Source organism: Rhinatrema bivittatum, chromosome 10 (assembly GCF_901001135.1).
Source record: "Rhinatrema bivittatum chromosome 10, aRhiBiv1.1, whole genome shotgun sequence".
Lineage (NCBI taxonomy): Eukaryota > Metazoa > Chordata > Amphibia > Gymnophiona > Rhinatrematidae > Rhinatrema > Rhinatrema bivittatum.
The window spans coordinates 54,483,179-54,502,463 of NC_042624.1; the positions used below are offsets into that span (position 1 = coordinate 54,483,179).

General features: G+C 44.4%; 1 protein-coding gene across 6 annotated transcripts in view; it reads right to left on the reverse strand.

Annotated features, from left to right (window-relative positions):
- The window catches only part of CLCC1 (chloride channel CLIC like 1), a 71,320-nt gene that overhangs the window by 26,782 nt on the left and 25,253 nt on the right, over nucleotides 1–19,285 (reverse strand). For all 6 annotated transcript variants that reach the window (XM_029617997.1, XM_029617996.1, XM_029617995.1 and 3 more), the window contains exons 6-7: nucleotides 11,492–11,632; nucleotides 4,964–5,057 (exon numbers count right to left, since the gene is read on the reverse strand). In XM_029617997.1, the coding sequence (XP_029473857.1) occupies nucleotides 4,964–5,057; nucleotides 11,492–11,632 (235 nt within the window). The remainder of the gene's footprint in view (nucleotides 1–4,963; nucleotides 5,058–11,491; nucleotides 11,633–19,285) is intronic.

Here is a 19,285-nt window from a genome sequence, read left to right on the forward strand (position 1 = left end):
TGCACCGGCCCTGATAGGAAGTAATGAAGGAAAGTGGTGTCAAAACCTGTAATATCTACTGCTGCCACTAGAATTACAGTATTCTTGTAAGTTTGTGGACTCTGCCCTCAATAACGCTTTACAGTGATTTAATAAGGGGGTAGTGAAGGTATTGTCATCACTTCCTCAACTGCATGGCAGCCTGCCAAGGCCAACATCTGTGAATTAAGAGCTCATGAAAGAAGTCTGCATAATTCAAGTCTTCCATTCACTGGAAGATTGTGTCTATTGCAGATCATGCAACAGCAGGCCTAACTTCCCCACAATGCCCTGCCAATCAGCGTCTGGAAGGGTGAAAAACAAGATAAGGTTCCACACCTACTCAACCAATTTCTCACAAGCACTGACAGGGCTTAGTTTGAAGACAAAATAGGAAGTGGAACTGTGGAGCAGGGATGGCTGGGGGCAGGGCCAGGTGTGAGCTCTCTCCCCCAAATGTGCACCTACCCTCTCTCAAATACATGCACTCACTCACCATTGCTGTGAGGGAGTCATAACTTACCCAGTACTTCATCAGTTCCTGGGAAAAAGGGGCAAATCACCCAGTCTGGGTCAATTTGCCAGAAATTAAGCTTTGTATAACAGGTACCAAAAAGAGTTGCATTAACACAAGTTCAAAACTTGTGAGCAGTAGTGCCAATCATCAAAGTCAGTGTGGAAGTGTTAATTGTTGGCCCAAGTTTCAAACTTGTGCTAATTCAATTCCTTTTAGTGTGCGTTTGCTCTGCAGTGTTTGCATCAAGACCATACTCGCCTCACCTCTTCTTTCCTGTCCCACAGGAAGAGACTGGATAAGGGAACAGACTGGCCCTTCACTACTTTGTCTGCCCCAGGCTCGCACCACCACCTCAACTTCCCTGTAGGCTGCCTGGAGGGGAGAGGCTGGAGTAGAACACCCCCCCCCCCCCCCGCTGTTCTACCTCTGAAGTCTGAAAAGGATTGGAGGAACCCTGTCAGACGCACCGCCTTGTAGCTACAGGGGTAGGCTGCTGGTAATGTTTGTTAGAAAGTGCTATTGAGGCATGGCAGGCACCCCAAGGCAGCTGCCTACTTTGCCTAGTGGGAAATCCAGGCCTGTGAACCACAGCAGAGTTAGTCCAAGACGCCGGGACTGCAAAATCAAACAAGTTACTACTCATCTTCTTCCCAGTCTTCCTATTAAGCTATCTTGTTAACTTATTAACATGTCTACTAGAAAATAAAAGATTCTGCTAATCACTGCAAAGATAGCATTTATTTTACAAGTGATCCCCTGTCCTAACAGATCTCTGCTGCCAGTTACTTACAGGCCTATACAGTACAGTGCGCTCCAGTGGAGCACACTGTTAACCTGTGTTTGGACATGCGTTTGACGCGCTAGCTTTATCCCTTATTCAGCCAACCCCCCAGAAACTAATAGCACCCGCAACATGCAAATGCATGTTGATGGCCCTATTAGTTATTCCCACGCGATTCAGTAAGTAAAATGTGCAGCCAAGCCGCACATTTTACTTTCAGAAATTAGCGCCCACCCAAAAGGTAGGCGTTAATTTCTGCTGGCATCGGGAAAGTGCACAGAAAAGCAGTAAAAACTGCTTTTCTGTACACCCTCCGACTCAATATCATGGCGATATTAAGTCTGAGGTCCCAAAAGTAAAAAATAAAAAAAATGTAAAAGTCAGCCCGCGGCTTGAAAACCGGACGCTCAATTTTGCCAGCGTCCTGTTTCCGAACCTGTGGCTGTCAGCGGGTTTGAGAACAGACGCCGGCAAAATTGAGCATCGGCTGTCAAACTCGCTGACAGCCGCCGCTCCTGTCAAAAAAAGAGGCACTAGTGGCGCGTTAGTGTCCTTAGTGCCTCTTTTTACCACGGGCCCTCATTTGAATATTAAATCGCGCACTCTCCCGTGACTTTTACTGTATCGTCCCGTTAGAATGCAAGCCCCTTGGGGAAGGGAAATAACTCCAGTACCTGAACGTAATCCGCTTTGAAGTGTCAAAAAGTGGATTATAAAATTAAAAAAAAAAAAATCTGGATGTTAAGACAGATCTACCGTATGAAAATAGAAGAGTAGTGCAGTGTAAGAAACACGCGTGTCATCTTTGGATGTGCCCTCAGAGAGCTCCCAGTCCATACAGAGCTGTATAGTGTCAGACGTGTACTCTCTCGATTTGCCAGCATCAGAAAGATATGATAATACAAAATGCAGTTCTTATCGCCCGATTTCTTTGATTAATTTAGATTTGAAGATATTGGCCAGGGTTTTAGCCGCACGCCTGAATGGGGTTCTCCCAGAGTTAATCCATAATGATCAAGTGGGGTTTATACCTGGCCGTCTAGCCGCAGATAATGTCCGCCGTATTGTGGACATCATTGACCTAGTGCATCATGAAGGCCTATCGGCGATACTTTTAGCGCTGGACGCGGAAAAGGCGTTCGATCTGGTGCGGTGGGAGTTCCTCTTTCAGGTGCTGCATAAAATTGGCTTTGGAGACTCCTTTATCACTTGGGTACCCAAAATGTATGCACGACCCCTTGCTAGGGTTAAGGTCAACGGTGGCTACGGTTCCCCGTTTGAGATCCAGAGGGGTACTAGACAGGGGTGCCCTTTGTCCCCACTCGTTTGCCTTATTTTTGGAACCTCTGGCGCATAAAATTAGGCAATCCGAAGCTGTTCAAGGGGTGACCAAGGGATCTGATCAGTTTAAAATATCACTTTTTGCGGACGATATCCTACTTACTCTTACTGACCCTGGCCGTTCTCTTAGGGGAGTGATGGCCGAGCTGGATCATTTCATGACACTATCAGGCATGAAAATAAATTTTGATAAGTCTGAAATCCTTAACCTTACCATGCCCATCTCTGATGCTACTGCTCTGCAAGCAGATTTCCCATTTAAGTGGGCCTCCACATCACTCAAATATTTGGGGGTTCGGTTGGGCGCGCACACTAATTCCCTGTATGATCTAAACTATAAACCCCTCACGGATGCCATTCAGGCCGATTTGAATAAATGGGCGGAGCTCAGTCACTCTTGGTTGGGTAGGTTGGCAATCGTTAAAATGAACGTCCTACCACGCTATTTATACTTTTTCACCACTATCCCTCTCTTTCTACCCTCTAAATTACTCAAAAACTGGCAACAGATGTTGGGTCACTTTATCTGGAGACGTCGGCCTCCTAGGGTCGCTAGAGCCATGTTATTCCAGCCTAAAATTAGAGGTGGCCTACACTTACCAAACCTGGTGTGGTACTATGGGGCAGCTCAATTGCGGGCTCTGGTGGCGCTGCATGGTACTAGGGATGTTCCACAGTGGGTCAAATTGGAACAAGCTTTATTGGGGCCATTCCCTATTGATGCCCTACTTTGGCAGCCTCGCTCCTGGTGGGGGGGGATTGTATATGAACCCTTTGCTCTGCGAACCACTCTGCGAATCTGGAGGACTTGGCGGCCCTTGTTGGTGGGTAGGGAGCAATTCTCTATGATGTCTCATATATTTTCTAATCTTATATTACCTGTACGGGACTGCTCCAAGGCCCATCAGCAATGGTTCCAGGCTGGTATTCGTACTTTGGGACATGTTTATAAGCTGGATGCTATTGTCACCCAAGACTATTTACGACAAACTTATGCTTTGGACTCTATTGACTTTCTTCTCTATGCCAAAGTGTATCACTTCCTGAGTAAGGGGGTGCGGGAGGGCTCTATACGGACTAGAGGTACTCTCTTTGAAACACTGTGCAAAAACGCCTCTTCCATCAGGGGAGTGATATCCAAGATTTATGCTCTTATCAATGGCAGAAAATTGGACAGAGTGAGACACCGGACTTTATGGGAACTGGATTTCAATCAGAATTTGGAAGATAAGGTCTGGGAACAGATCTACACCGCTGCCCATAAATGCTCCACTGCCACAGGATTACAGGAAAACTGCTACAAAATGATTTATAGGTGGCATTTTACTCCAGTAGCGCTCCACAAATTTGCTCCAGATATACCTGACACTTGCTGGCGAGGGTGCGAGGACAAAGGCACCTATTTTCATATCTGGTGGACATGTCCCAAAATTAGCCAGTGTTGGAGGGACGTGCTTGCCTGGGTGGTCCAGCTTGTTCAGGTGCGCCCCCATGTCGAACCCTGGCATGCTTTACTGGGCGTCCCACTCCCGGATGTCAGCCTTTCTATCCAGCGGCTAGTTCTACAAGTGTTTATCGCAACAAGATCCGAAATTGCGCTCCACTGGAAGCAGCTGCATGTTCCCTCTGTGGCTACCATTCAGCACCGCTTGCACTCTTATTATCAACTGTACAGACTCACGGCACTCCACCAAGATCGTCTTCCACTCTTCCAGAAAATATGGGATCCTTATATCTCTTGGTTGGCGCAGCAGGAAGCTCTAGGGACATAAGTTGTGTGTGATTGTACTTCTCAGGGATGTCCTCTGCTCGGGGGCCCTAGATATTTAGTTGGATTGTATCCGGTGGTCGGGGTACCTACGGTTTAATGTATAGTTATATGACAGCCTCCTCTAATTCTTCCTTGTAGCTGTGTCTTCCGGTGCCCTTTTTCTTTTCCTTCCCTACATTTTCTTATGTACCCTATGCCGCTGGCCATTTCTCCACTTTTCTCTTTCTTTTTCTCCTTCTCCTTAATGCTTTTATTTGCTTTCAGGTGTCAATGTGGAGTATTACCTCCTCTACCAAATATTTTCGCTTGCACGGGTCAGGGGGTGGGGGGTTGGGGAGGGAGGGGGTGGTACTGTTGGGGTATATAATGGAACCAGTTGGTGTTTTTTTTTAGACCTGCTGTTAGCTGTAGTCTGACTCACATTCCATTTTCAATTTTGTATGATATGTCTTATGCTTATTTGTTCTACTTTTTATGGTTCCCATTAAAAACCGTTTAAATATAAAAAAAAAGAAAGATATGATAATGATCTTACCTACAAGGGATTCTTGCCAATCCATTTTCGTTACACAGCTGCTGTCAAACTGCCCTTTTTTAGCCATGTCTGCTTGATGTTTAGCAAAGGCTACCTATAATAAAAAAATAAATAAGGCTTCAGACAGTATGAAAATTCAACACACACTCATACTCCGCCCGGCTGATGCAGATAGGTACGTTTGGCCAAATGCACAGATTGAACATTCACGAGCAAGTCATTTTGTAAGCATAAATCTTACTGCCAATGCAGCAAGGAATTTAAGCTCACACTGAGTGTTTGAAAACTTGTGGTCAGCTTATTTATTTTATTTAAAAGTATTTGTATACCGTCTTTACAAACAATGTTTAATCAAAACGGTTTACATAACTAAATAAAATAAGCGTAAACACAAAGAAATTAAAAAAAACCATAGAATTATAAAAAGCATAAAATTACAAAAAATGATCAATAAAAAATAAAAAACTATCTAAAAAAAAAATAATGAGTATGCCCTCTCAATACAGAGAGGTGCGCTGGTTGAACACACATTTTAGTTACACTGCAAACTTTACGCCTGGATCAGAGGTGGTGTAACGTTTCCAATGTGGATATAAGGGCACATAAAATAAAAATTAAAAAAAAAAGTTTAAGAGAGAGCCTTCCCTGCTCCACAGCCACTTAGCTGGATAAGTACCAATTTATCTGGCCACAGTTAGCTGCCGCCACTTAATCAGATAAGTTGGTATTTATCTGGTTCTCTCGCATGGTTCACTGCTCCTGTCTATATCTGGCGCTGGATCTGTGCTCATCTGTCAGTTATTGATCATTTCTTGGAAATCAATTTTTGTGCCAAGACCATCTCGTCCATCTCTGCATTGAATGGCCCCTCCTTCGTGTTCTACTTTGGAAACAGTAACGCTCTCCGGAGATTCGATCAAAATGCCTACATCTGGCTACCCTTCTGATCCCGCTTTGAGGAAGAGGTCCCTAAGAACGTGACAGAGGTTATTTCCCTCCTTGTTCCCTTCTCTTTCTTTAGCCTATCTTTGAGGGGTTTCATAGGGATCCACATGTTCTCGGTTCTATCAGCCATTTCATGGGAGTTAAACAATTTGGCACCAATGGCATCTTGTCCACCTTTGCATCAGATGGGCCTTCGCGGTCTCCTTCGGCAATGGCAACACTTTCCAGAGATGCAGTCAAACTTTCTATAGCCGGGTACCCTCCCAACTCCACTTCGAGGACCCTAAGAAAGTAAGAGGGCACATGACTCACCAACTGGTCTGGAGCTGACAAGAGAGGGAGCAATTTTAGATCTAATTCTTAGTGGAGCACAGGATTTGGTGAGAGAGGTAACGGTGGTGGGGCCGCTTGGCATTAGTGATCATAATATCAAATCTGAATTAATGACAGGAAGGGGGCAGTAAGTAAATCTATGGCTCTAGCGCTAAAATTTTAAAAGGGAAACTTTGAGAAAATGAGAAAAATAGTTAGGAAAAAACTGAAAGGAGCAGCTACGAAAAGGTAAAAAAATACCATCTTGGAAGCACAGTCCAGATGTATTCCCATACATTAAGAAAGGTGGAAGAAAGGCAAAACGATTACCAGCATGGTTGAAAGGTGAGGGGAAAAGAGGCTATTTTAGCCAAAAAGATCTTCATTCAAAAATTGGAAGAAGGATCCAACAGAAGAAAATAGGATAAAGCATAAACATTGGCAAGTTAAATGTAAGACATTGATAAGACAGGCTAAGAGAATTTGAAAAGAAGTTGACCATAGAGGCAAAAACTCACAGTAAAACCTTTTTTAAAATCATCCATTGACCTGAAGACTGGAGGGGTGGCTAATGTAAGGGCTCCAGGGATGATCCGGGAGACTACAGACCAGTTAGCCTGACTTTAGTGCCAGGAAAAATAGTGGAAAGTGTTCTAAAGATCAAAATCACAGAACATAGGTTTAATGGAACACAGTCAGCATGGCTTTACCCAGGGCAAGTCTTGCCTCTCAAATCTGCTTCACTGTTGTGAAGAGGGTTAATAAATATGTAGATATAGGTGAACCGGCGGATGTAGTGCATTTGGATTTTCAGAAGGCGTTTGACAAAGTTCCTCATGAGAGGCTTCTAGGAAAAAGTAAAAAGTCATGGGATAGGAGGCGATGTGCTTTTGTAGATTAAAAACTGGCTAAAAAAAAAAAAGACAGGAAAGAGTAGGATTAAATGGACAATTTTCTCAGTGGAAGGGAGTGGGCGCCTCAGGGATCTGTACTAGGACCCATGCTTTTCAATATATATTTATAAATGATCTGGAAAGGAATACGACGAGTGAGGTAATCAAATTTGCAGATGATACAAAAATTATTCAGAGTAGTTAAATCACAAATGGTTTGTGATAAATTGCAGGAGGACCTTGTGAGACTGGAAAACTGGGCATCCAAATGGCAGATGAAATTTAATGTGGACAAGTGCACGGTGATGCGTACAAGGAAAAATAACCCATGCTGTAGTTACACAATGTTAGAAGCTACTGCCCAGGAAAGATCTAGGCGTCATAGTGGATAATACTTTGAAATCGTCGGCTCAGTGTGCTGCGGCAGTCAAAAAAGCAAATAGAATGTTAGGAATTATTAGGAAGGGAATGGTGAATAAAACGGAAAATGTCATAATGCCTCTATATCGCTCCATGGTGAGACCACACCTTGAATACTGTGTACGATTCTGGTCACCGCATCTCAAGAAAGATAGTTTCAACGTGGAAGGTACAGAGAAGGGCAATCAAAATGATGAACTGCTCCCCTGTGAGCAAAGACTAAAGAGTTTAGGGCTGTTCACTTGGAGAAGAGACGGCTGAGGGGGGGATATGATAGAGGTCTTTAAAATCATGAGAGGTTTTGAATGGGTAAATATGAATCTGTTATTTACTCTTTCGGATAATAGAAGGACTAGAGGGCACTCCATGAAGTTAGCATGTGGCACATTTAAATCTAATCAGAGAAAATTCTCTCTCACGCAACGCACAATTAAACTCTGGAATTTGTTGCCAGGAGATGTGGTTAGTGCAGTTAGTGTAGCTGGGTTTAAAAAAATGTTTGGATAAGTTGTTGGAGAAGTCCATTACCTGCTATAACCACTGCATCGGTACTAGTATCAGTAGCATGGGATAGTTTTTGGGTACTTGCCAGGTACTTGGATTGGCCACTGTTGGAAACAGGAAGCTGGGTTCGATGAACCCTTGGTCTGACCCAGTATGGCAATTTCTTATGTTCTTATGAGGGTGGAAATGAAGAAATAAGGTAACCTTTATTAACGTTAGGTGTGTAACATTTCAGATTGGGGTAACCTGCATAGAACAGCAGGTACTAAAGGCTTGAAACAAGCATAAAGGTGGAGCAATCAGCCCGCACAATTGAGGCCACAAATTTGTAGTGAGGTTGTGGCACACAGCAATTATTTATGAGACACTTTTGCACTTACAGACCAATCAGTCTTGATGCTTTTAATGAAACTACAACATCGCTCTCCACTGACAACAGGGGGAAAGAGAGGAATTGGATCCAGACAACAACTAATGCTAGGCCCTGAACTTTTACAGTCTGGGATAAAAGCACAGGACTGTTTCTACAGCCAAATCCAAAAGCAACACACATTCAAGCAGCACTGTCTGAATTATCAAGGCTGCTCACCCCGTAAAAAATGTTGCTAGCAATAATTATGGGTTTGAAGGTTGCTTAGTCTGCAAATATTACTACCCTTAACATAAGGCTTGGGGGTAACCTGCACGGAGCGGCAGTTACTGCCCTTAACATAAGGCTTGGGGGTAACCTGCACGGAGCGGCAGTTACTACCATAAGAAACTTAGTGGGCAGACAATGGATCATTTATTTTTTTTCTGCCATCATTATGTTACTGTGAAAAGTAGATGAAAGCACAGAAAGCTAATGTTTTACAACAAAAGCACTGATGGTTTATTTAATGGGTCACCATTTTTCTTAAACTAAAGAAAATGTTGTTTCAAACATGCAAAAATAGTACTGTAACAAAATCCAATTCAGATAAAAGTGAGCAAATTAGTCTGCGTTGCATCCTGAGAACGAGAGGCAAGCTGGGGTATCTGTTCCTGTCGAAAAGAAAGGAGGGGATGGGACAAACTACAGGGTAGGCATGCATCATTCCAGCATGGACGTTTTATTTTATTTCTAGTCTGTGGGGCAGCTATATACTCAGACTGGACATAGATTTTAGTTCAAATCACTATTTTTATTAAACTTATTTATATTCTGTTTTGAAATTATTCAGAATAAATATTACAAAAAAAAAACAAAAAACTACTTATGGTTTTCTGTATATGGCACAGCTTATTTCATAAATACATCTTGGGTCGCTTCAGTCATCTACCAGTCATTTCTTTGCACAATATTTAAATGGAAAAAAAGCTACACTTGTGCAAACAGCATTTTTTCCTGCTTATATGGTGGTTGCTGTATGATATCTTTCTCCTCAGTATGTTGTGCAGGCATGCAGTTATCTTCCCCCCCCCCTTGTTTTCTGTCAGATCTCATAACTTGTTCTTGTAAAAAAACAAAAAAAAAATCTATTTTCTGTCAAAGTACAAATGCTTGCATTTTAAACCTGTGTGTGTAAAGAAGGGGGCTTGCAATTCCATTGTAGACCAGTGCATTTGATTAACATGAGAAAGGACTGTGCGAATCAGTGCTCTCTGGTGACATAGAAAGTCACTCTGACATGCATTGTTTCCCCAAAGTCATCCCCAGCATGGCCACTGTTTCTCACTGTCATGGTTAAAGCTTAAAGAATTCTTTTCATAAATATACATTTTCTTACAAAAGACCATAGCCTTCAGCTTGCAAATACCTTTCAGTACATTTTACACAGTCCTGGTACTGCTCATTCATTTAATTTTCTCTGTGCATGTCTAACCTCTTTGTATTTTGTACAAAAGGGTCTGCATTTCTGTGACCGCTTATTCTGTATCTGCCTATATCTACCTCTGTTGTCTATGCTGGCTATAGCTGTGAATAACCTTGAAGAGGGTGGTAAATGGGCTGAAATTCTACACCTATACTTGCCTGCTAAGGAGATATGTATATGTGGGGGAGTGGGGAACCCTGTAGTCATTTACTGTAATAACAGATTTATGCTTGACTGTGTTCACAGCCTCCACTGTGAACAAAAATAAAATTAGATTGGCATTTACTATGTGAGGCAGAGAAAATAAAAAGCCTTAAATATCGCTCTTTAGACTGTAAACATGTCTATTTGATCCCCTTTATTGAAAAAGGTATCAAAACCTCCTGATTTTTTTTGCAAACAGGGGTTACTGTACATGCTTGGTGGTGCTGTTTGCTATGAAATAAAAATGGCTGCCTTCACATGCTCCACAGTAATGCCTTCTCTTAAAACAAAAGTAACTATTTACCGAACATGCTCAGCAGCAATGTAGTTTCCTGTGAGATTAAACATGGCTGCCTCCTCATGCACCACTGTGATATTTACTGCGCATGATTGGACTGCAGGCTCAGCTATGAATTTCCTGCCCCAATACAGCCCACACCATCTTGATACAATGTATTCCTGGTTCCAGTATATGTTATTAAAAAGGGACAGCAAGGAGTGGGTCCTCTGATGTCATCAAAACCAGCTAGAAGAGGTTTTTTGGGAGTGTGGCTATGACTTCCAGTAACATCAAAATGACTGAGTCAAGGCTAAGGTTAGACCAGAAGTAAATGCAGATTGGTTAAGAGGAACAGGAAGTAGACAGGGCTTGACCTGGAAGTAAATGCTGAACCTGACAAAAACAAGTCTGTCAAGTAACCTACCCCTTATACTTTCACTATCAGAACCCCTGGAACAAAGCAGAAAAATGAAAAAAAGTACTGGATGCAATGTGTTTGAGTCCTGGAAGAAAAGAAGTAAAAGATAAAACATGCTAAGAGTATCAGAGAAAAAGGGATTGTTCCTGGTCTTGAACTGGGATCTGCTCAGTTCAGGGCTGGGGGTCTTGTGCATAGAGGCACAGACAGTGCTAATTTCAGATAGCCTGCTAGATGGCCCTAGACTGGTCCTCAGGGAATTCATAAGGAATGTTAGAACACCTGGAAGGTGCACACAACATTTAGACAGCAGGCCAAAGGAAGATTTGGGATCCTGAAGGAAGAGCCGTGAGCTCCTCCCCTGATGTGTACTACTACTATATTGGGATGTTAGGTCTGGAAATCTTGTACCTTGTCTTTAAGTAGAAGTTTGTCTCCTGGTGAATTGTATGCCATCTCTGAATAGGACCCTACTGCGAAATGACCCAGACTGAATGCCTGGACTGGAAGTAAGTCTTATCCAACTGAGTTATTTGTCAAGTTTACTTGCAGTGTGAAAGTCAGGAACTGTTATTTTGTCACCATTTCTAAATACAACCAGTACTGAAACACAATATCTGTACAAGTGTGCTGCAGGGGCCTGCAGCCTGACAAAAAGGAAAAAAAAAAAAAATACAAATTCTCTGTTTTTGTAAACAATGCTTCTGAGATAGTTACCTTGTATAAATACATCCAATTCCATCCAAAGCTGAGGATAATGCTGATGATAAAAAGACGTTTTAACTGAGTAAGCCAACTAATGCGAGTCCACAGCTCAGTGGCTATCAGTGAAACGAGGCACAGTAAACACAAAAGTACCTAGAAGAGAAAAGAAAATGAGCAACCATAGATGTGAAAACTCAAAGAAGATATTGCACAGGAAAACAAACACAGAAAGAAGCAGTGAAGAGATTTCCTGTTCTATTAAAAACTTCAATAATGACACTGGGACAATTTTGTATGGCAGAGAATCAGCAGAAAAGGAAAGGCCGAACCACAGTGGTTCAGTGAGAACTGAAAGAGCATTTGTAAAACAAAGTCAAAGATGAAGAGGTACACGCTGGAATTTACACTACAAATATTAAGTACAGAACAAAATACTAAAAAGGAAAGCTTGTAAGACACCATGAGAAAAATCAAGGGGTTGGGAACCAGCAAGGTAGAGAACTCTCCCTCCCCCCACAAACGTTTGGGGAAATGTTTAAAAAGGAAGGTGTAGCTCAACAAAAAGGACCCTGGTTTAAGAATTGGGTTTACTACTCCAAGTCAGCTAGGGATGTTGCAGAGGCAGCACTCACAGCCCTGTGTGGGGATGGGAGGAGAGGAAGAGAAAGAAAGCAGAGTTGCTTACCTGTAACAGGTGTTCTCCTAGGACAGCAGGATGTTAGTCCTCACACATTTATTTATTTATTTTATTTAAAAGCATTTATATACCGTTTTTAAAAAATAAATTTTATCAAAACGGTTTACAAGAGTAAAATAAACATAAAATAATCAAAAATAAAATGAGGTTTCAAATATACATAAAATAAACAATAACTAGTCAGAATGCTAGGATTAAAGACTTTTATAAAATAAAAGATTTGATGCCATGGGCTTAATTTTTTCTAGGTGGAGGGGTGGGGTGGAAATAATAGAAAAAATAAAGATTGTATTAATATTGCAGGGGGGGGGAGGAGTAGGGAGGAGAATGACAAATTGAAAAAATGGAAAATGAGGGCTAAAAAGGTGCAGATGACTATGCAATTATAGTTTGGCATTAGAGTAATCGTTTAATTAGATGAGATGTTAAATGCAAGTTGAAAAAGGTGGGTTTTGAGAGATTTTTTAAAATGAGAAGGGTTAGATATTGAACGTAGGGGGCTTGGTAAAGAGTTCCAAAGTATTGGCCCGGCTATTGAAAAGGCCCTTTTTCTGGTGAGGTCTAATCTAGCTTGTTTGGGAGAGGGGATATCTAGGACATTTTGATTAAGTGATCTTAAATGTCGTGTTGGTTTATAAATCCGGAGTAGTGAACAAAGCCAAGTGGATATATGATTATGAATTAAGCTGTGGATAATGGAGAGAATTTTGTATTTTATTCTGAACTTTATGGGTAGCCAATGTAGAGATTGTAAAACAGGGGAGATATGATGTGGAGAGGTTCTAGTTAGTATTCGGGCAGCAGTGTTCTGAATCAGTTGGAGTGGGTAGAGTGAGGAATCTGGTAATCCTAAATAAAGTCTAGTAGTCTAGACCAGAGAAAATTAAAGATTGAAGGATGGTTCTATAATCTCGGTAAAAAAGTAAAGGACGGAGGTGCTTTAGAAGTCGTAGCTTGTAGAAAAATTTTTTTGTGAGTGAGGAGATGTGTTGTTTTAGGGAGAGGTCTGAGTTTATGTTTACGCCAAGACTTGTGGCAGAACGTGCTATAGGAATAGAAGTATTATTAATTGTCAGATGTGATGGTGGACCTAATGAAGAATCGGAGATGGAAGTTAAATGTATAAGTTCGGTTTTTGAAGGGTTTAATTTTAATCGATTATGAGAAAACCAGGAGTTAATGGTAGCCAAGTAGAGCGAGACCAGGGATAGAATGGCTGACCATGATGTTTTATATGGGACAAAGAATTGGATGTCGTCTGCATATATTTTGAATTGTAAGTTGAGGGAAGATAAAATATTGCATAGAGGGAGAAGATATATATTAAATAGAATGGGAGAAAGTGATGAACCCTTGAGGAACATCAGAATTAATGGTGTAAGGGGCGGAATGTTGTTGATTATAATTAACTTGTTGGGGTCGATTGGAAAGGAATGATGAGAACCAATTTAAAACTGTACCTGTGATACCTATGGATTTGAGATCTGAAATGAGAATCTGATGATTAACGGTATCGAATGCAGCTGATATATCTAAAAAGACTATGTCACATGGGTGACATCAGATGGAGCCTGGCACTTTTGTCAAAGTTTCTAGAAACCTTGACTGGCACACTGAGCATGCACAGCATGCCACTATTCATACAGAAACATAGAAACGACGGCATCCATGCAGGGTCACTCTTCAGTCTCATAACAGAATTATGAAAAAATAAAACAAGAGAAACCCAACTCCGCAGGGTGGCGGGCAAGTTTTGTGAGGACTAACATCCTGCTGTTCTAGGAGAACGCCTGTTACAGATAAGCAACTCTGCTTTCTCCTAGGACAAACGGGATGGTAGTCCTCACACATGGTGAATATGTAGCTACAGGCTGCTCCCGAACTTTACTAAACCCACAGGCACCTAAACTAGTGCCAATGGACACAACAACTGTGGTGCTGTGGAGGAAAGAGGGAGAGCGCCTGAATCCAAGAAAAGGGAACCTTGGGTGGAAACGAATCCGCACAGCTTAGAACCTTCATAGAAGCTCGTACCCATGAGGCTTCCATTCCAGACTCGGCTTAGTTTAGAGTAGTAATTGTAGTGGCTTCACTTGGCGTGCTAATTTTTTTTTTTTTTTTAGTAAAAGTTTACTTTGGAATATATGCGCTCTTCGTACTGCCACCGCAATATTTCTTATAATTTTGTTTGCATGATTTATTTGATAATGCAATGTAAATTCCTTCTTAAATGTTTTCCTTTGTAAACAGTTTTACTGAACAAGCGTGTATTCTTGGGAAATTAAAGAAATCTGAAAATAATGAATTAAAAAAAAAAAAAAAAAAAGGTAACCTAGGGTGAAAGAGTTGGGTTCTATAGCTGAAAGAGATTATGAAAGGACAGACTGGCCGAAACAGCTGTTTGTCAGCCATCCCTGTTCAACAGAGAACTCCACATCACAGCCTTGCAGATCTCTGCCACGGGGACCGCTCACAAGGGGCCACTGAAGCTGCCAAGGCTCTGATGGAGTGAGCCTCGATGTGTCCCCCAAGCTGAAGGCCCGCCTGCACATAGCAGAAGGAAATACAATCAGTCAGCCAGCTTGACAGTGTTTGTTGGAAACCGCAACTCCCTAACCTATTCTTGATGAAAGATGAACAGCTGCATGGATTGCCTGTGGCCTGCCATCTGTTCGAGGTAGAAAGCTAAGGGTCTCTTGCAATCCAAGCTGGGCAGAGCACGTTCGCTCTGCTGCGAATGATACCTGGGAAAAAAGGTGGGCAAAATAATTGACTGGTTAAGATGAAAATCAGTCACCATCTTAAGCAGGATCTTAGGGTGAGTACGGAGGACCACCTTATCATGAAAGAACTTCATATAGGGCAGATACGTCACCAACGCCTGAAGCTCGCTGACTGCACGCCGAAGTGACCACAACCAAGATGATGACCTTCCAGGTCAGGTACTTCAGAACATAGGAATGCAGTGGTTCAAAAGAATTTCGCATGAGCCGAGCCAACCCCACGTTGAGGTCCCAGGACATGACAGGAGGCCGCAGAGGAGGCTTCAGCTAAAGCAGTCCCCGCATGAACCGGGACACGACAGGAGGCCGCAGGGGAGGCTTCAGCTAAAGCAGTCCCCGCATGAACCAGGACACTATGGGCTGCATGGTAACAGGCGAACTGTCAACATGTTGGTGGCAGGCCCCTATGGCACTCAGGTGTACTCTGACCGAGATGGTTTTCAGATCAGTGTCCGAAAGGTGCAGCAAGTAGTCAAGCAACCTCAGAGTGGGACAAGAGAATGGATCCAAACTGTAACTCACACCAGATATAAAACCTCTTCCACTTCAGGTTATAAAAGACTTCCTGGTGGAAGGCTTCCTGAAAGCTACCAGGACCTGAGACACACTGTCAGAGAGGTCAAGGGGCTGCAAAACTAGCCTTTCAACATCCAGGCAGTCAGACAATGTCCTGAGGCTGGGATAAGCAGCTTGTCCTGATCCTGCAAGATCAAGCTGGGGGTGGTCCCCAGACCGATCAGTTCTCTGACAGAGATCCTGTAGGAGTGGGAACCAGACCTGTCTCAGCCAATGAAAATCATGGTCCCTCCGTCTTGCCTGAGCTTCAGGAGAGTCTTCATTACCAGAGGAAGCGGAGGATACACATATAGAAGGCCCTCGCCCCAATAGTGGGCAAAGGCGTCAGAGGCTGGCTTTCCATCTCCCCTGTACAGGGAGCAGAAGTAGCTTACCTTGTTGTTGCAGGGGGAAGCGAAGAGGTCCACGTCTGGGATCCCCCAAAGGCAGAAGATGCGATCTGCCACTGCTTGGTCCAGGGATCACTCGTGGAGTCAGAACGCTTGACTCAGCCGATCTGCCACCACATTCTCCTTTCCAGCCAGGTACATGCCCCAGAGCAGCACGCCCTGACACTGAGCCCATGACCAAATCTGGACAGCCTCCTGACACAGGAGGAATAATCCCGTACCTCCCTGCTTGTTGATATACCACATCGCCACTTGGCTGTCGGTCTGAACCAGGACCACCTGGCTGTACAAGCGATCCCGGAATGCCAAGAGCGCGTACCTGATCACTCGGAGCTCCAGGAAGTTGATCAGGCATTGAGCTTCCTGGGCGGACCAGGGACCTTGCGTGCAGAGGCCATCCACATGTGCACCCCAACCAGGGTGGAAACCTCTGTGGTAAGCATAACCTGGGTCGGGGGGGGGGGGGGGGGGGCTCTGAAAGGAAACCCCCCTGCTCCAGATTGGGCAGACTCTCCCACCAAGATAAAGATGTCTGGAGAGGAGGTGTGATGCAAATGTGTACACCAGGGTCCTGAGTGGCCTGCTGCCACTGAGACCACAGGGTCAATTGAGCCCTCTGCATATGCAGGCAAACCCAGGGAGTAACATGGACAGATAGAGCCATGTGACCCAGCAAGTGAAGCAAAAGCCGGGCCGATACCCATCAGCTTTGGTGGACTAGACTCGCCAGAGATGCCAAAACATGCACCCGATTGCGAGGAGGAAAGGCCTGGGGACTGCAACATGGATTTGATTGGTGCCTGCCTGGACAACTGAGGCGATGGGGTGAGATGGAATTTCGGGTAGTTGATGACAAACCCAAGGGACTCCAGCATCTGAATGATCAAGTGTAGGGAGTGGAGTACTCCCTTCCTGGGTGGCGCTCTTAACCAGATATAGAGGTGCCTCAGCAGTGGTGCCAGCATCACAGTGGCGGGCTCAGACACCAGAGGAGGCACCAGTGGAGCTGATGGTTCGATGCCCTGAAGGGCTCAGAGCACCGCCAGCTGGACCCTGCAGTCTAGCTCCTCTTGAAAATCCACCGACAAGACGGATGGAGGAGGAGTCTCCAGAACTCCCTTGGAGCCCGGCACAGATATTGGTGGGGAATGCACGGGACTCCTAGGTTTAATAGAGGTTAATGTCTCCTCTCCATGGGGTTGCTTCAGGGGCATCACGACAGTTGCCAGGGCCAATGGCGACAGATGATGTTTCCAAGATTTCCCTCATTGCTCGGCCCGGTCTTTCCTCGGTGCTGAAGATGGACACAATCCTGACATCCAGGGGAGAGGGAGAGACCCAGCGGAGGAGTGGACAATGATGGATCTGTAGCCATCGGTTCCCCACGGCCCTTTGGCGTCGATGCACTTGACGCCAGAGTCAAAGGATCAGACTTTGTGGACCCGAAAAGCTTCTCCATCTTATTCAAAACGGGCCGAGGCCCCTTGGGGGTCATTTGATTGCAAAAACGACACACCCAGACATCGTGCGACACCCAAGCAAAGGACTTCGTGCAGATCCATAAGGGACATGGCCCATGGGCACTGGGGGCGGAAAAACCCCTGACATCATAAAAAAGCAGGCAAGCAGTCAATGACCGGCAGCCACTGCAAAGAACAAGAAAAAAAAAACAAAAAACAAACCACAAAAACTTACTGTGCCACCCTATGGAGGCACAGACGAGGGAGAAGAGGGACCCAGTGCAGACCAACAAAAAAACGACTGGGGAAAAAGCTCTGAAGAGAGCGGCTCCACAACCACGAAGCAAAAGTTGCACGGAAAAGAAGAGACTGAAGAGGGACCCTGCGTGGATAGTGGCAAGCTGGGCATGCTCAGTGTGCAAATGTTTTTCGTGCCGGGCTCCATCTGATGATGTCACCCATGCGTGAGGACCACCATCCTGCTTGCCCTAGGGATTTGTCGTCATCACTCAAGAGTGAAACCTAGTGGCTGGATTCAGGGCCCATGACTGCAGGGAGCCCTGGTGCATGGCCCCCATCCAAAGGATTGTCACTGCAATGAGCAGACCTAGGTACACTGGGGGGAGGGGAGGGCAAGATAAAATAAGGGAATACATTTCCCAAGTAGCTGCAATTGAAGGCTCATGGCACCAAGATCCCAGCTCATTCACAAATAGTGCAGGAGGAATCTGCTGGGTCACAAAAAGGAGATATGCAACAGACACTTTGTTATAGTTTTGTTTTTCCCACTGAATTAATTGTGAACTGAAGATTCTCAGTCTTCCTTGTACTCAAACCTTTTGTTGAATTTTTTTTTTTGTCAAATCAGAACCATTTGGGATTTGCCCGGACTTGGCAGTCATGTTCAGAACTGTGTTACAAATTGCCTGACGCTGAAATGGATTGGACTAGCTTCTACGCTCAGGGGCCGATACAGTACAGTGCGCTCCGACGGAGCGTACTGTTAACCCGCCATTGGACGAGCGTTTGACGCGCTAGCGTTACCCCTTATTCAGTAAGGGGCCCGAAAACGCGCGTCCAATCCCCCGAACCTAATAGCGCCCGCAACATGCAAATGCATGTTGATGGCCCTATTAGGTATTCCCGCGCGATTCAGAAAACAAAATGTGCAGCCAAGCCGCACATTTTGCTTTCAGAAATTAGCGCCTACCCAAAGGTAGGCGCTAATTTCTTTGGGCACCGGGAAAGTGCACAGAAAAGCAGTAAAAACTGCTTTTCTGTGCACCCTCCGACTTAATATCATGGCGATATTAAGTAGGAGGTCCCAAAAGTTTCCAAAAAAGTTTAAAAAAAAATAAAATTTGAAGTCGGCCTGCGGCTTTCAGGTCGAAAACCGGACGCTCAATTTTGCCGGCGTCCAGTTTGAGCCCGTGGCTGTCAGCGGGCTCGAGAACTGACGCCGGCATAATTGAGCGTCGGCTGTCAAACGCGTTGACAGCCGCAGCTCCGGTCGAAAAGGAGACGCTAGGGACGCGCTATTGTCCCTTTTGCCTGTTTTTACCGCCGGGCCTCATTTGAATAGAGAATCGCACGCACAGGAGAGGGGCCTGTTCGCCCGCTCTCCCGTGGACTTTACTGTATCGGCCCGTGTGTAATGTAATTTGTGACATCCAACAGCAATTTGCGCTGGGCGGGTGAGCCTGATGGTTCAGTGGCAGTGCTGCACACTGCTGTGCAAGGGGTTCTGGTTTCAATACCTAAGCCCTGCTGCTCCCCCCTTGATCAGCCAAGGCCAAGCATACTGAGGAGGGAAGGTAGCCTCCGCCATTGCACAACAGTGACAATCAGCAGTCAGATTTGGTAGCAGCAAAGTCCTGCAAACATTGTAGCTAAACTGACTG